A 23,511-nucleotide genomic window follows, 5' to 3' on the forward strand; every position below is an offset into this window, starting at 1 on the left:
ACGAAAATAAGGAGGGAGGATAATTCCAAAATAAAAGTTGTCTAAATGGTGGTGATTTGGATCAATATTATTTAGTTGTACACATGGAGCAAGAAGTGCCTATATTGCATGTGCATGGCGACTGTATTGCATGTCTGCATGTATGAACTACTCCTAGCCCAATGTAATTGTTAATGGGCTAATGGGGGGATAATTAAAATTAGCCCAGCACATGCATGTACGTAGAGTTTGTTCGAGTATTGACGGCCGACCGGCAAGCGCGTGTATACTTCTCCGAGTACCCGCATGAATACGTACTTGAAATACATGAAAGCTAGTGTTGCCTTGGGTCCAATATGCACTTACACACGTACGGGGCTGAGTTTTTGGCTAGTAACACTTTGATGAGCACGTACAAGGTTTGATTTGGCAAGTAAAGATTAATTCAGAATAAAACCTTACGGCTGATTAGGGATTTTACAAGCACCGTCGTTGCCAAAGGAAGTACCATCTGCTGCAATTACCGCTCAGATTCTGGTATGGTATGCACGAGCGTGGCTTTCCTTTGAGCTGGCGTGTATGTCAAGAAGATCAACGAACAAAGTAAGTACTATTGAAGAGATTAAACAAGGAAAGAAGAAGACGTTTTCTTGGTAAAGAAGATGGGGACGGCCAGAGGCTACGTGAGTACCTGGCTTCCTCGTGCCCTATATAAACACAAGAGCGCAAGAGGGGGAGGACTCACGCAAGGAGAGGAGGGAGCCATCCAGGCGAGAAGGTAAACATCCGAAGCCAAGAGCTAGCTAACACATCTCACGCACCCGGGGGCAGCGCAACAACGAAGTCAGCCGAGGAGACGACGACGTGTTCGCAAACCATGCAGCCGATGTGATGAGCCCACGAGGAGAGACGCCGGCCACGGCGACGGTGGCGGCCTGCCCACGGCGAGCATGCAGGCGCCCGAGGAGACGAAGGAGCAGACCAAGCCCCGCCGACTAATTTTATTTGATATTGTGTGTTTTTCATCTATCAGTTGCCGCACAAAGAGAGCAGAGGAGAGAAGGGAAAGCACGCAGAAGAAGACGCGCCCGCGACGGCAGCGTCGAGGAAGAGACGCGCCTGTGGTGGCAGCATCGTGGAGATCGGATGAACGGCGGACAAACGTGCACGCCGGCCGTGGAAATACATACGCGGGGGGAGATGCAGTAACCATACAATAATCTTCTACGTGCTATCATCTATTTGCAGGAAACCTAAGGACACCCCTGGAGCACAACAGATACACGCACCCGCCGAAGCGATGGCATGCAAGTACAGATGTGATGGCAGCGACGACACCAAGCTGGGACGACACATGCCCAGGAAGGAGACGCGCCCGTGGCGGCGTCGCCAAAGTGGAACTCAAGAAGGAGGGGCACGCGCATGTGATGGCCGTGTTAGGCCCTGTCTTCCGGCGACGAGCACGCCGCGGAGATGACGACATGCGCACTAGGAGAGGACAGCCAGCCAGAACACGCGGGAGGCAGCCGGCGGAGACGAGGCGCACACAAGAAGGAGGCAGAAGAGGCGGCGTGGCGGCAGCGTTGAGAACAACAGGAAGGCCGCGCCCACGGCGGAAGTGCATGCGTCAAGAAGGAACGCAGTGCATGCGCCAAGAAGGATCCGTGGAGGCCAGATACGTACATGTATATCTCTTTTATGTATGCAGGGAGCAAGTACACATCTCACGGACAGAGGACCTCACGCAAGAACACAGCTTGCGACGGAGACAGAAGGCACGCAGCGCACCAACAAGAGCACCTCACGTAGGCAACAAGAGAAGAGAAGGCACCCGCGCCCGCCGCCCCTGGTGGCAGCGTCGAGATCGGAGGGCGTGCCCATAAAGCAACGCGTACGCCAAGGGAACACGGCGACAACACCCTCAAACGGAAGCAGATGAACGCGCCCACGGAAGGATTTCCGGCGGTGCAATAATCCTCTTTTTCTATGTGTGTAGGTCATCACACACCCGGATGCGGCGGCCGATGTGGCGCCCTCACACATGGGAGCACACTCACCCACGGACGCACATAGCAAGGAGTAGGCGTTGAGCCTGCTGGGAGGCCGACCGCCATCTACTTCGTCAATCCGGCGCCATGGAGGACGGAGGCGTGGAGCTCACCCAAACGACGCCCTCGACTTCGTCATCAAGCTGGCGCCGCGGAGGATCATGGCGTGGATCCCGGAGGCGTAAAGCTCGTGGGGATGCCGCCGCGTGCCGCGGAGTATGGTGACACGGAGCCCGCCAGGACGACGCCTGTCGCCTTCGTCATCAAATAGGCGCCATGGAGGATGGAGGTGTGGAGCTCCCGAGGATGTCGTTGGCATGTCGCGGAGTATGACGACACGGAGCCCGCCAAGACGACGCCCATCATCAACATCATCAAGCCGGTGCCGAGGTGGACGGAGGCATGGAGCTCGCGGGACGACACCACCGATGTCTACCTCATCAAGACGGATCCCGTGACCCGGAGCTCATGAAGATGACACACGTCCCCGGTGCTGCCTGCAACACGGAGCCCGCGATACGAAGATGGTGCTACGCGATGACACGTCTTCACCGGCCCTTACCACGATCCCGCGATGTGTTTCCTTTGTCTTGGCGGACCACCGAATACGGCGTCCAACCGAGACAAGGTGCACTCTTCATGGCGTACAGGTCTCGGCGTACAGGCAGCGTGCTCCTTGTCTTAGCAGACCACCGAATACGGCGTCTAGTTAGGACGAGGCATCAACCACGCCCTTCCATGATGTCACCTTTCTTCGGCACCGCGATGCTTTGCCCTTGTCTTGGTGGACCACCGAATACGGTGTCCAGCCAAGACAAGGTGCATCCTTCGTTGCACACATGTCCTGTCACCGTACAGACGACGCGCTCTTTGTCTTAGCAGACCACCGAATACGGCGTCTAGCTGAGACGAGGCATCCACCACGCCCCTCTAAGATGTTACCTTTCACGGCCTCGTGAGGCGGAGTCTTTGTCTCCGCAGACTGCCGTAACCTCGGCGTCTAGTCGAGATGAGACGCCAACCACACCGGGCATGCCGATGCGAGCGTGCATTGGTTTTACACTGACACCGGTCTCCACAAAAGAGTACTCCCGCGAGGCAACCCCTTGCGTACCCTGACGAAGCCGCTACATCGTCAAGAAGTCCGAGCCAAGCAGGATCCATGCTACCCCAACACCGATTACATCAACGCTGTCAAGACTGATGAGGTGCGACGGCGAGGGCGAACATGGCCAGTACAAAGCCATGTTTTGAGCGGCACGTGTACCAACGAGGATACGAGCTTTGCCGCCGCCCACACCATACACTCACACCATCATCATCATGCATGGAGAATGCAAAGCGAAGACGACGAAGACGACCACACGGCTTAATCGGAGGTATCTCGCGGAGCAACCCGCGGGAGTAATTAGCCGGGAGCTTTTTGAGGCCCCGGGAACCAGGAGACCGCACATCGCCATAGTCAGGCAGGCCGCGCTAGTAGGCCATGGAGCACAACCATTTTTAATGGGATCTTGTAATTTTGTTCATCCAAAGAAATAAATGAAATACTTGTTTCCCGTATCACTTTTCTTTGTGTACGTACACTGGCACGCCCGCATTTTTCTTTTTCCCCGGCACATGAGAGAAATCAAACTCCCCCTTTTCCCATCTCACGGAGTGATTAATAGATTTTTCTCGTGTCAAACACAATGCACTTTTTTCCGTGTCCAAAATCCCACGGCAAAAATTCTTAACACATGTTCTTCAGAAGGGAAAAATGCAGATATCTCACCTTCTCAAATTGTATATGATCACGAGTTTACTACACTACACAAAATTTGAAGAAGATTGGCAGGGGATCATCGCAGCTCCTTGCCGTCGATTCTGGCAAGGTCGGATGCGGAGTCATAGCCGTCGGGTAGCGAAGATTTGAAGGCATCCACAGATTAATAGGAGAGAGGGAGAGATGAACTGCAGACCAAGAACAACGATCAGACAAAGATATAGGTAGAAAGATTTTCGGTCACGGCAAACGATGGTGATTACCTTGTGATGAGGCGGCGCTGGTCCAATGGAACGCGTAGCTGGTGCCTGTCGTGGAAGAGATATGTAGGGAAGAGACAAAACACCCCTATGCGCATCTTCCTAGCCTCCTGCCCGATTTGGACGTCACATGATCGACGACGTGGCCACCAGTGTCGTCGACGGCCTCCTCCGGCCCCTAAACATGCCCTACCCCAACACCAACATGCACCACCGCTACATACCTCTGTCGGAGTCCTCTGAATCGGGGAGTTTCCAAGCACGGCCGGGTAAGAGATGGGAGCGACACCGCAGGCGATGGCTGCACGGCGGAGGCAGCGTCTCCCACAGACCGCCAACCAGTCCGAGAATACCCTTTGTGATAAGAACAACCCCATCTATTACTACTCCATTTATTTGGCGGAGAAGAAGGAACGACAGCGGTATAGTAGATTGATGGGAAATCAATCGACCGAGGAATTAATTAGTGCTCACGCTGGTTTGATTTGAGTGGCCGAACGCCAATGAGTTACTACAGTATCTGCTAATTAGGGAGATGATAAATGTGTGGGGTCGTGGCAGTCGCCATTGGAAGGAAAGGCTGGAACAATGGACCTTAACCTATGGGCTTCCGATGGCTTTTAGGGTCCAGTTAAGTGTACATGTAAAGCCCAAGCGAAAAAATCCAGTCGGTAGCAGCGAGCGCTACGGTGTCTGAAAAAAAAGCAAAGCAACGAGCGGTAAGGCTGAGAACGAAACGGTATCTTCACTTAGCGGTGGCAATTCTTAGTAATTTTCTCTACCTTTGATCAGACGGCTGCGCACTCCTCAACTTTACTGAATCAACGGCTATAACAATTGGAGTGACGTGGCTTCATGAGAAGACAGGAAAATCACCTAGTGGGGTGCCCCTATTTAGATATAGAAGATATGCATAGGTAGGATCATTGCAAGATCCTCCTCCTCTTCCATATCAAATTCTTCTTCGGAAGAATCATACGACGAACTCATCTACAATGTTGAATACTATGCTATAAATAAAAAACTACAATCAACATGCACGAAATTCATGGCTTTTGAGCAATACATACCTTCTAGGCGTTTTGTCGAACACCTTGCGGGCGCCGAGCGGCAGCGAGCGTGCGGGCGCTGTTCGTCGGAGGACCAACACGCGCGCGGGGCGGCAGGACTAGAGGGGGGCCGGAGAAAGCGCGCGCGGGGCGGGGATAGGCCGGGGAAGCGCCGGAACGACCGCCGGGTGGCGCGGCCGGCGGCGGCGGCGTGGCTGGAGGGGGGGTGGGAGGTGCGAGCGAGCGCGCGAGAGTCCAGCGTGCGGGAGCGGGCGCAGCAAATAAGCGGCGCGCGATTGTGTTTCGGCCCGCGCGCTGGACTACGTATGCCGCGCGCGCTGTTTTCACGCACCCGCTGAAGCAACTATTCCGGTTACGCGCGCGCTAAAACGAAGGATTTTGCGGCGCGGCGCTATTTTGGCGCGCCTGTTGGAGATGCTCTAAAGAATCTTGTAGCTGCTGCTGTGGCGGCGGAGGCTTCAGTTCCTGCTTTCAGGGCACCCGCTGCCAATTTCTGGAGCAGGTATGCTATGTTTCTCTCTTCACCACACATATGAACTACAGCCCTGATTCTTTTGTGGCAACTGCCACTGCCAAACTAGCTAGTGCTAGCCTGACTTAAACATGGATAGTAACCTGTTTTCGGTTACTATTCTTATTACTACATTCTACTGCGCCTTTTTGGTTTATTGTTACCATTGAGGTTGTAAATTCTTCTTGGTGCTTAATCAAATGCAACTAGTGTGCTTAGAAATCTACAGCAGAGGTACTGGTCAAGCTTTGTTGGTCAGGGGGTACGGGGCTAGCACTCTGGTGTCGCTTCTTATTCTAAAGAGATTCATAGGAGTCTTGTGGGAGAAAACCACGGACGCACGAAGACACAATCACTATGATGGAGGAGTATTACAAGCACGAGACGACAGACCGTCTGAGATGCGACTACATGGGGTATATATGAGGGGCAACACATAGGAGTCCTTGTAGGACAAGTAAACGAGTTGTACTCGTACGCGTCGGTACCAACGCAAAAGGCCCACACCGTATGTACTACGTCTAGTCCAATACGGTACTAGAATTTGAATCACAATTTAACATTCTCCACCTTGAGCCAAATTCCCTCCAGTAGTCGAAGAAAGTGAATAACTCCATCCAAATCAGCTTAAACACCTTGTGCGTCAAAATCCATAGGACTAGTGAGAAATACCAACTAAGCCTAAGCAAAGCTCAAACTTATTGGCCGGAACTGGCTTTGTCATCATATCAGCTGGATTATCATGAGTACTTATCTTACATACCTTCAAATCGCCTTCAGCAACAACATCTCGAATATAATGAAATCTGACATCAATGTTCTTTGTCCTCTCATGATACACTGAATTCTTTGTAAGATATATAGCACTTTGACTGTCACTAAATACGGTAGGGCAAGATGAGTCTCCATAAAGCTCAGTGTACAAACCTCTCAACCAGATAGCTTCTTTGCATGCCTCAGAAATAGCCATATACTGGGCATCAGTAGTGGAACAAGCCACAATAGACTGCAAAGTTGCTCTCCAACTCACAGCACAACCACCAATGGTGAAAACATAACCTGTGAGTGATGTTCTCTTATCCAAATCACCAGCAAAATCAGAATCAACAAAACCAACAAGTCCATCTCTAGTTTTTCCAAACTGTAAATAAGCATTAGAAGTACCTTGTAGGTATCTGAAAATCCACTCACCTGCTTTCCAATGCTCTTTTTCAGGATTAGCCATGTATCTACTGACAACACTCAATGCATATGATAAATCCGGACGAGAATAAACCATGGCATACATAAGTGAACCAACTGCACTCGAATAGGGAACTCTAGACATGTACTCAATATCTGCATCTGACTTAGGACATAAAGCTGATGATAATTTGAAGTGTGCAGCTAATGGAGTGCTTACTGGCTTGGCATTATGCATATTAAAACGACGAAGAACTTTATCAATATATCCCTTCTGACTTAGATATACTTTTCCAGACGGTCTGTCTCTGGATATTTCCATGCCAAGTATTTTCTTTGCTGCACCCAAATCCTTCATCTCAAATTCATTACTCAATTGCTTTTTTAGTTCATTAATCTCTGACATACTCTTTGCAGCAATAAGCATATCATCAACATAAAGGAGCAAATAAATAGTTGAACCTTTGACAGTTTTCAAATAAACACAACTATCATAATTAGACCTTTTGAAACCTTGAGAGAGCATAAAGGTGTCAAATCTCTTGTACCACTGTCTAGGGGATTGCTTCAATCCATAAAGAGATTTCTTTAACTTACAGACAAGCTTTTCTTTTCCAGGAAGAACAAAACCTTTAGGTTGTTCCATATAAATATCCTCTTCTAATTCTCCATGTAAAAATGCAGTTTTAACATCCAATTGTTCAAGCTCAAGATCATGCATGGCAACAATATTGAGTAAAGTGCGAATAGAGCTATGCTTCACAACAGGAGAAAAGACTTCGTTATAGTCAATACCTGGAATCTGACTGTAACCTTTAGCAACTAACCTTACTTTATATCTTGTCTCATCATTAGGAGAAATGCCTTCTTTCCTCTTGAAAACCCACTTGCAACGAATAGGCTTCTTCTCTCTAGGTAATTTTACTAAATCCCAAGTGCCATTGTTTTCAAGTGATTCCATCTCATCATGCATAGCAGTCATCCACTTATTACTATCACCAGAAATAATAGCCTCGGAATATGAAGAAGGCTCAGGATTACCTTTAATTTCTTCTGCAACAGATAAAGCAAAAGAAACAATATTGCACTCTTCAATTAACCTGTCAGGTTTGTTAGTACCCCGCTTAACTCTGTCACGTGCAAGATTCCAACTGGGTGGAACAATAGGCTGATTTGGAGTGGGAGTGACATTATCATCATTAACGACGGGTTCATCATGTGCATCAACAATTTTATTATCAAATGTATCACCTGAATCAATAACATGCTCCACCTGAACAGTAGGCTCCTGAACAATAGGCTGCTGTTCACTCCCAACAGGAACATTAGTAGATGAAACATCATGTAACATGGCAGATTCATTAAAGATAACATTTCTGCTAATAACAACCTTCTGGGTTTCAGGATTCCATAATTTAAAACCTTTAACATCAGACTTATAACCAAGAAAAATGCACTTAACAGCCCTAGGCTCCAATTTTTCATTATCAACATGAGTATAAGCAGTGCAACCAAAAACTCTCAACTGTGAATAATCAGCAGGTGAACCAGACCATACCTCAATTGGAGTTTTCTTATTAAGAGCAATAGATGGTGAAAGATTAATGAGATAACAAGCAGTGGAAGCGGCCTCAGCCCAAAAACGCCTATGCAAACCTGCATTGGACAACATGCAACGGGCTCTGGAAATAATGGTCCTGTTCATACACTCAGCAACACTGTTTTGTTGAGGAGTATAAGGAACGGTGTAATGTCTGACAATGCCTTCAGACTTGCAATAATTCTTAAATTGCTTAGAACAGAATTCCATACCATTATCAATGCGAAGTATTTTTACCTTCTTTTCAGTTTGTCTTTCAATCATAATCTTCCACTCCTTAAATGCTGAGAATGCTTCATATTTATGCTTCAAGAAATAAGGCCAAACTTTTCTTGAATAATCATCAATAATAGTCAGCATGTAACTAGCACCACCTAGTGACTTCTTGCGAGATGGTCCCCATAAATCAGAATGCACATAATCAAGAATACCTTCAGTTGTATGAGTCGAAGTGTTGAACTTCACCCTCTTGTGTTTGCCGAAGATACAATGCTCACAAAATTTCAATTTACCAGGTTCATATCCATCAAGAAGACCTCTCTTATTTAACTCTGCTAAACCAAGTTCACTCATATGTCCAAGACGCATATGCCAAAGGTTAGCAGCATCACAATCAGAATTCTTTGAAACAACTGGAGTAGCGTTACCTGAAACTGTAGAACCTCGAAGGTAATGAAGACCATTAGTCGAACTTAAGTCACCTTTCATCACAACAAGGGAAACTTTGGTGACTTTCAAAACACTATCTCCACCTGAATACTTGTATCCCTTTGCATCAAGGGCACTCATAGAAATAAGATTTCTCTTCATCTTCGGAATATACCGAACATCTGTCAAAGTTTTGATTATGCCACCAAACACCTTGATTCGAATAGAACCTATGCCTTTAATCTTGCATGGTGAATTATCAAAACCCAAAACGGAACCAGCAGAAGTAGTGGAATCAAAAGTATTAAACCAATCTCTATGCGGGCACATATGAAAAGTACATGCAGTATCAAGTACCCACTCATCATTGGTCTCAGTACATCCAGCAATAACGACAAGAGCATCATCGAAACTATCATCATGAGCAACGTCAGCAGAATTTTCACCTTGTTCGTTACCTTTCCTCTTTTCTTTATTCTGCAACTTGAAACACTCTGAGATGTCATGCCCGTCTCTCTTGCAATATCTGCAATATTTCTTGTCTCTGGATTGTGACCGGCCCCTATAGCCGTTTTTGTTTTTGCCTCTGTTTCCATTATTGGAGTTCTTCTCCTTTGTCCTGCCACGAACAAATAATCCCTCTGCTTGGGATGAACTTGAACCATCATGAGGCATCATTAATTTCATCTTCTCCTTAGAGTTCGAAGCTTCATAAACTTCATTAAGTGTGAGAGTATCACGACTGTATAATATGGTGTCTCTAAAATTGGTATAAGAATTTGGCAGTGAACAAAGTAACATTAAAGTAGTATCTTCCTCTTCATACTTAACCTCCATTGCAGCTAGATCGGATATGATCTCTTTAAATTTGGAAATATGATTCAAAACATTACCTCCCTCGGGTAACCTGTGCAGGAATAATTTTTGCTTCAGATGCATCTTGCTGGTGAGATCTTTAGTCATGCAAATCCCTTCCAGCTTTAACCACAGAGCGGTGGCAGTTTTCTCGCTCAAAACTTCCTGCAAAATATTATTATGCAAATGGAGTTGAATTTGTGACAAAGCCTTACAATCAATTCTTTTTTCCTCATCAGTCCAGTCCTGAATCCTTTGCTTCCCAAAACTATCCAGTGCTTCATCATAGTCGGACTGTGCCAACAACGCCCGCATCTTGACTTGCCATAGGGTAAATCTTGTGTCACGGTCCAGCAGCGGAAGATCGTACTTCATGGATGCCATGAGTCGATAAAACTATGTACACAAAGTAGTACAAGCCGGTAGAAAATTCTTGATAGAATTAATATACGAAGCAGACGAAAAATAGGATAAATAGCACATGAAAGTGTCGGGTAGTGGAAGTAGCAATTGAAGTTGAAATCTGATTACTAGTACTCAACTAGTACTAGCCTTCGTCACGTACTAGTGCAAGTAGTACTTGATAATTCTTTGGACTTGAGCGGTCTTCACGCCAGAAAAAGTAGCAGCGGCGGCAGCGTGTCCTCGGGACTTTGTGCGAGCAGCAGCAACTCTGTTGCGCGGCTGTCGTGGACGGGAAACAGCAGCGACGACTCGATGGATTTGATGTGTCTCTTGCTGCAGCTTTGCATTTATCGCCTTGAGACTCGGGAGCAGCGGCGGCCAGAATAAACCCCACAATACGCCAGCTGTGGGATTCATCTCGATCTCGGCCTAGAGAAAAGTCAGTCTCCGAACCTGACCTGGACACGGACGATAAGCCGTCCAATCCTGTCGAACTCGGCGGATCGCACCACGCTGCGGCGATGCGCACAGATAACCCTAATTCCTCTCGTCTCAATATCTCGTATGTTTAACCTCAGCTCTGTATACCACTTGTTAGATAATAACAAGAATAAACGAGACACGAGAGACACGGATTTTTACATGGAAACCCTTGCGGGAGAAAACCACGGACGCACGAAGACGCAATCACTATGATGGAGGAGTATTACAAGTACGAGACGACAGACCGTCTGAGGTGCGACTACATGGGGTATATATGAGGGGCAACACATAGGAGTCCTTGTAGGACAAGTAAACGAGTTGTACTCGTACGCGTCGGTACCAACGCAAAAGGCCCACACCGTATGTACTACGTCTAGTCCAATACGGCACTAAAATTTGAATCACAATTTAACAGTGGCATTGCCATCAACCTGCGTGCAAGTGTTTTAATTCAACAATTCTTTCTCGATGCCGAGTTGTTGACCTAGGTTTCACTCGCCTTGGTGGCAAGCTTCCAAAGGGTGTTTTGCTTACGGGCCCACCCGGCACAGGGAAGACCATGTTGGCAAGGGCTGTGGCCACAGAAGCCCGCGTCTCTTTCTTTGCATGCAGTGGCAGTGATTTCGAGGAGGTGTATGTGGGTCTTGGGGCTAAGAGAGTGCGGGAGCTCTTCCATGTAGCAAAGAAGCGATCTCCTTGCATAATATTCATGGATGAGATTGACGCCGTTGCTGGGCGCAGACACGCAATAGACCCGTCGTGGCAGAGGCAGACCATGAACCAGCTGCTTTCTGAGATGGATGGCTTCAGGCAGAATGAAGGGATCATTGTGATCGCCGCGACAAACTTCCCGGAGTCGCTAGATAAAGCCATTGTCAGGCTTGGGCGTCTTGACCGTCAAATCCATGTTCCTAATCCAGATGTTGAGGGCCGGCGGCAGATCCTTGAGGCTTACATGTCAAAGGTACGTGTACAAGGCTTGCTTATTTTTTGCTGTATCTGATCAGATGTCAGGCTTTGACCTTTTCTCAAGAATTCTTCTATGCAGGTGCGTAAAGCCGAGGGTGTGGATGCGATGACCATTGCGAGGGGGACGCCCGGGTTCTCAGGTGCAGATCTTGCAAACCTAGTGAATGACGCCGCTCTCAAGGCTTCCAGGGATGGGGCAGATGCTGTTGGGATGGATCACCTCGAGTACGCCAAGGACAGGATCATCATGGGCAGCGAACGCAAGTCAGCGGTGATATCTGATCATTCGAAGAAAATGACTGCCTACCATGAGGGAGGGCACGCCCTTGTTGCTATCCTCACGGACGGCGCTAACCCTGTCCACAAGGCCACAATTATGCCAAGGGGAAATGCTCTCGGCATGGTGACACAACTGCCAGGGGAAGACAGCGAGCTGGAACTCTCGAGGAAGCAGATGCTGGCAAGGCTGGATGTCCTCATGGGAGGGCGGGTGGCCAAGGAGCTTATATTTGGAGAAATCGGGATTACAACTGGTGCCTCATCTGACCTGAGCAAGGCGACTAAATTGGCGAAAGACATGGTCACCAGATATGGCATGAGCAAGCGGGTCGGCCTTGTTTCCTACAGCAACGACGGTGATGGTGGTGATGGCAAGACCACGGCCCTGGTTGATGAGGAGGTGAAAGATTTATTGGATAGCGCTTACAAGAATGCGAAAACGATTCTCACAGAGCATAACAAGGAGTTTCATGCGCTAGCAAATGCCCTCCTGAAGCATGGAACTCTCACTGGCGACGAGATCATGAAACTAGTATTGACAGAACAACAAGCAGATGGTCGCAAGGTAACACCTTCTCTCACTGGCGACGAGATCACGGAACCGGTGTCAACACAAGAACAAATAGGCGATGCTAAGAATGGTCAGCAGTAACTGGAGACGCTTCCAAAAGTACTTTTGTTGCTGATACTTTTGTGGCAAGCACGCAAAATGTAAAGAGCGATGTGTACCGTCCGAATTTCGCTGACTTTAAGTGTTTCTCAAGTGTGAAGAGAATGTGATGTTGTGAACCAGTAAAGCCTCCTGTTTTGAGCCTCAAGCATGAATGTACCCCAAAGATCTCTGTTGGAGCCTCAAGCATGAATGTACCGCAAGATTTCTGTTGGAACTGAATGGGGTTTATGTGAATGAGCACAGTTATGTGAAAAATGCAATTTCACAGCCCTAGCTGCATGGATTTCCTCCCAGCTGCAAAACATAATATGAATATTCGTGATTGCTGGATTGTAACCTCTTCTTTTATGGATGACTGCTGGAGCCAAAGCCCCGTGTCCGTGATATTCTAGCTAAATCTAGCCTTAAAACGCAAATTTTATAGGGGGTTGCACGCGTGGGCTGGTGGATCTTCTTAAAAGATCCACAACAGCTGTTAGATCTCCATTTTCTCAATTGCAACGAAGGTGGTATTGCAGAACCCTTTGCAAATAAAGCTCATGTTTGCAGAAACTTTTTGCAACATAGGTGATGTTGCAGATTATTTTTCGTCAACATGGCTGTTGTTGATTTTTTTGCAACATATAGTTGATTAGATATTATTTTTTCGTAAGTTTATCCAATGAAGATAGGGTGAGGAGAAAGAAAGGAGAAAACTTCTTGCAAAAAAGGAGAAAACTAAAGAGAAAGATGGACAGTATCCAAATCAAATAAGAAAAAAAAAGTTGCTATTTCATCAAATCCCAATCGTGTGGGTGTAAAGTGGAAAAATCCTGCTCTGGGCTGCAGTGGGCATATGACTGAAAATCCTTTTTTGCCGGGCCCTTTGGACTCGGAATCCAGCTGAGAGAGTGGTTTGAATCCACCTCAGAACGAAGAATGAAAAAGATGCCGAGCGGATGCAAGCTCGAGGATCTAGGAAGGATGAAAGAAAGCTTAATCGTTTCTTCACTAAACTACTCGAACTTCTTGTTAGAAAAAGTGAAAATAGGTCAATTCGAAAGAGGGTTAGTCTTCATCGGTTAGTGTGCACCAAAGGATGAGGTTTCTTTCCCATCCTACAAATTCAAACCGTTCTAGCTTGATACTGCGATACCGTCAAACCATCCAACGGAGCATGAAAACCATTTTGATCGCGGTACTAGCTTCCAGTAGTTTTCTATGAAACCACATCACTATGGTCATATGTATGATTAGACCATGCCGCTTCACTAGACTTTCATGAACTTGAACCATCCATTTGATCCCCACGGTCGTGACACCACTTTCTAGACCAAAGTTTCCAAAATCCAATGCGGAACCAAGCAGTAAGAAAAATTCATCACGATAATTTTTAGTCAAAAACCAAAGTGGACCGAAGAGAATGGAGAGTCAGGGCATGTCCGGGAGCTCTCCGTGGTAGGAAAATCTTCGACTCCAGCGCCACAAATCCCGCTCCAGCTTCTCACGATAGATCCCAGAGTCAGCGATCCGTTCGGCGTCACGGCTTCTCGCTCGCATGTACCTACCTTTTTAGCATCTTTACATTGCACATAAGAAATACTATGAATGAATCACCTTGCAATAGCATACACTACACCACGACACTACATTGACGACATGCATCTGTTGGTAAAAGTGTTCATCACCGACACTTTTTTCGTCCCAAACTATACCGACACATAGATTCTCGGTGTTATGTAGGCTCATGACACATTATCTGTCGCCAAAGCATCATCACACCACCAATGTAATTTCCGTCGGTAGACACAAGCTTTACTAATAGGCTGTGTGTCGCCGATTCATTACGACTGAGAAAGTGTCGGGATTGTTTAGGTTGGGTCCACCCGAGAGAAGTGGACAGGCCACGCAAAACGCCAATTCCCAAATAATGAAGTCGTTCCCCTCTCACCCCCTGTCCCGCTGCCCACACGCAACACACACCCGTAAACCTAACCCTCCCGCGCCGTCGCCTCCGACCTGCATGCCGCCGCCGCCGCCACGACCCCGCCCGCTGCTCCCCTCGCGCTCGTCATCGGACCCCGGGCATCCTTTCCCTCAGCCCGCAGCCACAGCAGCGCCGTCCGCGACAGAGGAGCATCGTTCGCCCACGACCCACTTCTGAGGAGCAGCAGCACCGTCCGCTGCTGAGGAGCCGCCCTCGTTCTTCTTCCTCCAATGGCGAAATCTGTACCGGTTGAGCCCCGTTGCGCTGCTCCACCTCCAGACCTCGACAAGTAAGCTACAAATCTTCCCGCTGCCTGCTCCCCTTGTTCTCTCCCATCTCCATTGTTGGCCACGAGGTCAAATTAGGGTTTAGAAATTAGATAGTACATGAGCTTAATCGAAGGGGAAAAATAAACATTTGACCACCAGTTAGTATAAGGATTCAATCTTCGGTGGTTGGAGGCAAGATCCACTCTAGCTCGCAATGAATTTGGATGGGAGCATGTTTCTGTTTGAAGGGAGGAGAGAGATGGATAATGCAGGGAAGAAGAAGTAGCATGCTTTACTAGCTTGTACTGACATTGGAAGTATGACCTTTCCAGGTTTAAGGGGCATGGCATGTTGGCACCAGTCACAGCCGCCGGATGGCAGAGCAATGATGTGCATCCGCTGGTTAATGAGAGATCTGAGGTGCGACTTTTTAATTATAGCATTATATATGTTTACTTGTCTTGCAATGTAGCATTCAGTTTTGGAAATGGGAGCCAAGATGTGTATTACTATATGCTAGGTTGTGAACTATGTACCTATGTTTGCCTTATACAATGTTAAACTACATATGCAGGGTTCTTATGTTTATGGCATCAATGGGAATAAGTATCTAGTTTCTCTAGCAGTACTATGGTTTACAATCTTTGGAGTGTTTTTTTTGTGATTATGTACCACAGAATTCTCCATTCTTTCGGACAATACCCTGCATCACCATTTTATTTATGCGTTTAAGAGTAATGTGTAAAGTCTAATTTCATTCAACTTCCATGAATGATTCATGATTTCTACAGGTGGTAGTTAGCCTCCATTAGTCAAAGCTGCAGCTGAACAATTAAACAAGTTGTTGAGGAGCTGCCGCCTTGCTACCAAGGAGAATCAGCGCAGCCCGCTGCCATGGACCGCCATCCGCTAGCAAGGAGCAGCACTGCCACTCGCGTCTGAGGAGCACCATCCGGCCCGCTGCTGAGGAGTACCATCTGCAGTCAAGGAGCAGCACCATCGTCGGCTACCAAGGAGAATCTTCCACCGCCGAGGAGCAACAGCTATATCCGCCGTCGAGGACAGCCACGCCATGCTGCCATCCACTTCTGAGGAGCACCATCCGCCCCACTAAGGAGCAGCAGCTTCGTTCACCGCGGAGGAGCAGCCACGACATCCCACACAGTGGACAATCACCTTGTTTGCATCTGAGGAGCACCGTCCACCCCGCCGAGGGGCAGCAGCGCTCTCCGCCGCCCAGGAGCAGCCGCGACGTCCGCTGCTAAGGAGCCACCCGTCGTTCTTCTGCCACCGGCATCTTCTGTCCCAGTTGCCCCCTTTACATGCCCTGCCTCTTGGACCACAAAGGTAATATGCAAATATTCTCTTATCTATATCCCCATATGTTACTAGCTGTAGTTCACATTGTTTGAATGGTTTGTGTCCTGAATCCCTATAGCATGCCTCACGTGAATTTGTTTCGATATCTGTATTATGTGCTTACTGCTACTTTTTTGTTTCATTTCCATTTCAATGAGTCAGATCTCTTCTTCTACTTACGATTTCCCATAGGAGTCAGATTAGATGATGAGATATGGTACTTGGAAAAATAGGGTTATAGATCTGCAACTCATCAGGATGGCAAGCTGTTCACATTCGATTACCAGCCACTTCTATATTTTTCATTGTTCCGATTGTGTTCTATCAGTCGACCAAGCTCATTTCCATATGTTTGGATTCTAATTTTTCTTGTGGCTGACTGTGCCATGTATGAGTAGGCATGCTTTTATTTTTCTGAAATTTGTTTCTTGTGGTTACTGTTTGTGCAATATGAGTTGGATTTATGTACTCATGGATGACTGTTTGTGCAGATAAGCTACAACCTACAAGTAGTTTTCCTTTGTCAAATTTTTCCAAACATGTGTGATGTTTTATCAGTTTTTTATACAGGAGTGGTACGCATAATTTTCTTGCCAAGGTCTCCATGATTTGTTGATACACAAGTATCTTCTCTTAGAGATGGGCTCTTGCTAATGCACACATCAATATGCATGCCCCACAAGAAAGGTGCATCGTCGTAACTGTTTACGCGGAATACTCCGATACAAAGCTCGCTAGCCCATGACCCAGATAACGATCTCCGCACAAGAAATTATTTAACACAATATTTTTAGACGATATTACTCGTGTAATTTGCTATTGGCACTTACAGTGCATTTGGTTTTACAGTGGGTGATAATCGAACTTAAACAACAATATTTCTCCTTTTACAGCTTGTTCAATAATTTGATGAATTAGTCAAAATGTCCTTCCTGCTTTGTGTACTGGGCACATCTAGTTCTAGTTTGTGCATGCTAACAAATCTATGTGCACTCTAGAATACTGGAGAAGTTAGCTCCTGTCATCTTTGCAACTTAATCTGTGTGCACTCTAGAATACTAGAACTTTACCAAAATTCTCTTACAATATTATGCAAGCCTAACCTTCTTTTCTCCTTTTTATATAATGAACGAGGACATGCTCTGGCTGAGCCATGCTTTCTTTGAACATAGCCATTAAATTTCGAAATCAGAGAAAAAAGTAAAATTGGTTTGCAAAGGGCATACGTTTAGTAATGCTGCCAAATAAAACTTGAGAGAAAATTAAAAATGGCTTCATAGTGCATATATATCTGGTCTGTTCTACTAACTATATGGTAAGAAACCGTAGCTCTCCATTTTCTTTGTGCCAAAGCTTGAATGATTCTTTTCAGTATTTGTTGCAACTATATTGTTCCTGCAGTTATATAGTTAACTGATTTCAGCGGAAAACAAAATGCCTTCCTGCTACTGACTATAGGCTAAAGATGGTCTTTGCAATGACTTTGTTTTCACCAAGTGCACTTCCTGCTACTCACGGGTACATGTATGTTTACAAGTGCATATCTTATTGTTTGCTGATTGAGAAAGTTTCAAATGCAATCTCTCAACTTACAATAAGAACCTGACTTTTGGTTGATGTTCTTATAAGGATGGATATCTTTCGTAACCAAACTGTTTGCATTACATTTTCAATTTTTAGATCTTTGAAATGAAGGGAAACTCAGAAGTTTGAAAAAATTCTCATTTCTAAGATTGCTCGAACATATGAATTCTTTTGCAGGGACATATGGCAGAAAATAGGAAGCCCACAAGTTGATCTAACATGTTCCGGTGATCGCTTTTGTTCATGACATGGTCGACACATTTTGTTCATATGGAAGTTGATGCTGACTTGGTGATCCAAGACTTGTCTCCTCCATAATATTTTTTTAGTAGTCAAGTGAACGAACAATTGTTCGCTTAGGAGCTTGGCAATTATATTTTGCAACAAGACACGTCTTGTAGTTTGACCTATGTATTTTCTCAATGCTTGTATCTAACTTGAGTGAAGAAAACTAATGAATCTTTTATATGTGTTGGATAATTGTACCGATCAATGGTATGTTGTGATGAATACATTAGTGCAATTGTTTGTATATGTATTGCATACTGAATATGAATTGAATATTAGGAATGAAATTTCATTCAAACTATGGTGCATCTACATTTGTGCTGAAACGTAGAACCCTATCAGTAAATGTGTCGGCATAAGTATTGACCATCACACTTTCTGTCGGCATAACGCACTACAGACAAACTGTCGGCGTATCAACCGACGTCGCACTATCTGTCGGCATATCACACTGTCAGATGATCTGTCGGCATAACATAGTCTGTCGGTGTAGAAATGTCTGTCGCCATAGATCTCACCAACACTGTCATAATGTCTGTCGGTATAGATTTATCTGTCGCTAAAGACCTTTCCCGGCAGGACTACAGGCGATAGCTCCTTTCTGTTGGCAAAGATTTTTGCCGACACTAAATGTGTCGCCTTAGGTGACCTATGCCCACAGATTGTTTGACACCGCTTTGAGTGTCGTGGTGTAGGGATACAAGAAACAACTTTCTGTTTTGTCGAACAACAAGTCGGACCCGATGAACAATTCCTTCCAAAGAAATGTTCTAGAGGTTTTTCCACTATATTCGCGATATTTAACAAAGTAGAATAAATTCTTCACGATTTCTAGAGTTTCGGGGTTACTTCACTGATACCGATTTTCGCCTAAACACGGCCTCTAGGTTACTTTAAAGTGTAATACAACAAGTCAAGATGGGTATGCCTAGGTCTCAATCGACTGAGATTTAACCAAGTCTCAATCAGGCGACAAGTACATAATAATAATAATAAGAAAAAACTGAAAAGAAATTACTTGTATGAATCTTCATGCAAGCTGCAAGGAATACCAGTTTTGCTAAAGCACAAGTATTGCATGTCTAAGTCCTATGTCATTGATCTTACATGAAGATTCGTGTGAGTATTTTTTATCTCCTATTTTTGGTTTCCTTTTTATACTTGATTAAGTCATTTAGATGTGCAATAATTTAGACACATCTAGATGTGTTCTAGACAAACCCAAAGAATATAACATCAGTGAGACATAACAAAATTTAAAGTCGACGGAAACTTAACAAAACTCTATGTACATAAAATGGAGACATCGTGCATCCAGGCAGAAGCGAGCGATCCAGACTCCTGAGGGAGTAGCAGATCTATTTGTCACCGATTCTGATTTCGATTCCGGCCCCGACTGGCTTCCCCCGATCCGGTCGCTTCCGAGTTCCGACCTACTCCCGGTAGATTATTTAAGGAGGAGATTCCGTTCTCTTTGGTTCATAGTCTCTTCGATCCCGCCGGCGATCGAGAGGAGCTCGAGATGGAGATGTCGCCGAGCTTTCCGCTGCCTTGTCTCGCCATGGTGCACGGTGTAGGCGCCAAACACCAACAACCCACGGCGACGACGCTGTTCAGCCTCGCCGGCGCGAGGCCCCTCGAGGTAGTCGCCCTTGAGGAGGAGCTGAAAAACAAATCACTCTGCCCCACGCCGCAGGGGTGGATGCTAGTAGTCCAGCACCGAGACGCCGCCGGCACCACCTACCTGCTGGATCCGCGCAGCAGCCAGAGGATCGACCTGCCGCATCTCGATATCCAGCAGGGCCTGATCCCCTACTGCAGCTGCCTGCTCGCCGGCGACCCCACGGCCCCGGGGTGCCCAGTGCTAGTGGTGGAGCCCATCGCCACCTTGGTATGGCACTGCCGCGTCGGCGACGGCGAGTGGGCCAGGCACGACTACGACATCGGGACCCTGGGCGACGAGCACTTCGTCGAGAAGAGGGTCATCGCGCCGATCGCGGCGTGCCGGGGCAGGTTCTACTTCAACGCCGTGCCCGCCGAGACGCGCGTGCTGGAGCTGGCTCGTCCCGGGGCGGGGGCGCCGGCGTTCGGCTCGGTCGCGACGGAGCCCGCGGAGACGGACAGGTTCGGGCGGGCGAGGGTGTTCATGGTGGGGACGGACGACGACGAGCTGTACAAGGTCGTGCTGCTGCATCGCGGAGGGTCCTACGACGAGGCCAGGGTCCTCAAGATGGACTTCTCAGAGCGCCGGTGGCGCCCCGTCGAGGACATTGGCGGCTCCTGCAACCGGGTATTCATGTGTATTCATTTTGTCAAAATCATTGCTGTTTTTCAAGAATTGTTATTGTTTTGCTAAAATAAACACTGTTTTGTATAAATCATGGGTATTCATATGAAGACCCAAGAATACCCCTAGCGCCGCCCCTGGTCGAGGACCTCGGCGGCCGTGCCTTCTTCGTCGCGCCCATGTACTTTGGTGCGTCGTGTGCGCCCACCGGCGGCCGGGTCCGGCAGGACTGCATCTACTCGTTGGTTGGAGTGGCCAACAACACTTTCAGGGTCTTCAGTCTGAAAGATGGGACTTCAGAAGTGCACCAACTCGAAGATGAGCAACTTGCGCCGGAAACAGTCGGAAAAGCGAGACCATGTTGGGTGCTTCCAATCCATCCAACATTGTACTAGTGTCTTTTTTCCTCTTCTTACGGCTGTATTACTAGCTAAACATCTTCCCTTAGAGCATCCCTAGCAGATCCGGTAAACACTTGTAATGCAAAAATTGTTTACGGTATATCTTGTAAACAGAATTTACAGGACGGCAGACGGATCGGCAGAATAGATCCCGTAAACATCGCCGGAATTCTACTCGATTTTCAAACTACTAATTTGCGACATTTTAAACATCACCGGAGTTCCATAAAAATAGTTCATACAAGCAAATGAAACATAGTTCCCCACATAGCACGCCACTTGCTAGATAGTTTAAACTTAAACAACACTAGATCTAAAATTTAAACTAGAGCCATCACCGGAGTTCTACTCGTCTTCATCCTCGCCATCACCGGAGCCGAACTTGTCAACACAGAGGTGGTGCTCCATGAGGAAGTTGCAGAGCATGTACGCGAGGTCGTACTACTTGCGGCTTCATCCCAGAAGACGGCTGCCTCCTTCGCCTCGAACCAGTCGCGCTCGGCCGCTCGGCGGCACTGCAGCGCCGGATCGAAGACGCAGTGAAGATCGCCGAAATTTGTCCACACCCGTGCGCTGGCACTGCGGGGCCTCGCACCACGGCGGCACACCTGCTCCTTGCGCCATTCCTTCACCGGAGGGCGGAGGGAGGAGCTCCCGGCCTCCTCGTCATGGCCGTGCTTGTGAGGCGGCCCGCTGCCGCAGCCACAGAGCTCCCCTCGGCCACCCTGTCCGCCACCCACGCACGACATCCTCGCTCTCTTCCTGGTCGCTACGCTCGCCGATAAACATCGCCAGAGGGAAGTGGATTTTTGGCCGGAGTATGAGATTTGCGGGGGGGGGGGGGGGGGGGGGGGGATAGCGAGAATGTGGACGGGAACCCTAAATCGACCCAGTGCCGATATATATCCCAAATTTGAATACGGTTTTATGGGCTGCCCGTAAAAAAATTACGGGCCGGACCATTTTTACCAAACCTGGCCGGGTTAGTTTTTTGCAGCGTCCCATAAATCCGTCAGAATAATGAGGACCAACGAGGTTTTAGGGTATCTGCTAGAGATGCTCTTAGAGAAATCTAGCAGATGTTGCAAACCGCTCCTCCCTCAGCGTCGGGACCCGCTCTGCTGCGGCTTTGTCCCCAGCGGCGCGCTCGGCCGCTCAACGGCGCTGGAGCGCTGGATCGAAGATGCGGTGAAGACGGTCGAAGTTGGTCCATAGCCATGCACCGGCGCTGCAAGACAACGCACCGCGGCGGCGCGCCTGCTCCTTGCGCCACTCCACCGTAGAGCAAAGGGAGGAGAACCCGTCCTCCTCGTCATGGCTGCGCTTGCGAGGCGGCCCACCGCTGCCAAGACCCCCTCGGCCACCCCGACCGCCACCCACACAGGACATCTCCTATCGCTTCCGGTGGATCTGCTCGCCATAAAACACTGCCGGAGCTCGCTCAATTTGTCGCCGGAGTAGAAGAAAAGCGGCGAAGGAAGATAGGGGAAAAGGCGGACGGATACCATAAAACGACCCGGCACCGGCATATGTAGCGGAATCAGGGGCGGTTTATGGGCCTCCCGTATTTTTTTTTACCGTTTGGCCCGTTTTTACCGGACCTGGTCGAGCCGTTGTTTGGACCGTCCCGTAAACCCGCAGGAAAAATAATGGCCCGACGAGGTTTTACAGGATCTGCTATAGTTGCTCTTAGTGTGGTGGATGTATTCCATGTAGCAGCGTCATGCCAGTATGTTGTGGTCGAAACATTTTTGGTACGAGTTCTTCAACAGCTCCTCTATTTCTAAATTAACCGTTGTTCACGGAAAGTTGAGGCCGCAAAACATTTCCAACAGTTTTCGTAAAATTGTCATATAGCACATCGCGTAAAAATGACATTTTCTTCCCACGGGTTTACAAGCAGATGATCTTCTCGTATTTTTTGGCAGACTAAAATTTCAGCAACTACCACCACACACACCACACCCTTGCCACCGCGTCGGTCCACAGCTGCCACCAGCCAGCCGCCATCGGCCCGTCGCCTGCCCGCCACTGCTAGGCCGGGATCCCACGCCGCCACCTTCTGCTGGGGTGGCTTGGGTGCGACTTTGGCTACTGCTACGCCGCGATCTCGGTTCGCTGTCGTCCCACACCACACGTCTCCTCCTCTTCCGCCTCACCTCATTCCCTCCTTTGCCTCCTCCGCTGCCCCGCTTCGGCCTCCGTCTCCAAACCTAGCTCAAGAAACAAACGGGACAAAGGTATTTGAAGTAATTCTTCCCCCCAATTTCTTTGTTTCAATTTTCTTATTGATTGTAGATAAACACTCTTGTTCAATCTTTTTTTGATGACTCATCTTCCGACGACTATGAAGAAATTGATCTTGTGAAGGCTATGTATGCAGACACAATGGCAAACAAGAAGTCGAAGTGAGGAGGTTCAGTACCTGGTCATCTTGTACTCCGTCGGAACAAGGAAGCTGGTCACGCGGAGCTATTGGATGACCACTTTGGTGAGAATCCGGTATATAGTGCAAAAACTTCCAGGAGAAGATTCCGAATGTTACTGAGGTTGTTCTTATGCGTTGCGTGTGCCTTCGAAGAGCACCGACCGTTCTTTCAACTAAGAAGAAATGTGTCCCACAAGCTAGA

General features: G+C 47.7%; 2 protein-coding genes across 2 annotated transcripts; both read left to right on the forward strand.

Annotated features, from left to right (window-relative positions):
* The first annotated feature begins 11,018 nt into the window (after nt 1-11,018).
* Nucleotides 11,019-17,738, forward strand: LOC147976994 (ATP-dependent zinc metalloprotease FTSH 5, mitochondrial-like). The gene is made up of 4 exons (XM_087521050.1): nt 11,019-11,052; nt 11,295-11,770; nt 11,855-12,702; nt 17,642-17,738. The coding sequence occupies exons 1-4, from the start codon at nt 11,019-11,021 to the stop codon at nt 17,736-17,738; spliced, it is 1,455 nt and encodes a 484-aa protein (XP_087377176.1).
* A 1,977-nt stretch (nt 17,739-19,715) lies between these two features.
* LOC147976995 (uncharacterized) lies at nt 19,716-20,875 on the forward strand. The gene is made up of 2 exons (XM_087521051.1): nt 19,716-20,462; nt 20,630-20,875. The coding sequence occupies exons 1-2, from the start codon at nt 19,716-19,718 to the stop codon at nt 20,873-20,875; spliced, it is 993 nt and encodes a 330-aa protein (XP_087377177.1).
* Nucleotides 20,876-23,511: the final 2,636 nt, after the last annotated feature.

The sequence above is a fragment of the Triticum urartu genome, chromosome 4A, assembly GCF_056163025.1.
Source record: "Triticum urartu cultivar PI428250 chromosome 4A, HENAU_Tu73, whole genome shotgun sequence".
Taxonomy (NCBI): Eukaryota; Viridiplantae; Streptophyta; class Magnoliopsida; order Poales; family Poaceae; genus Triticum; species Triticum urartu.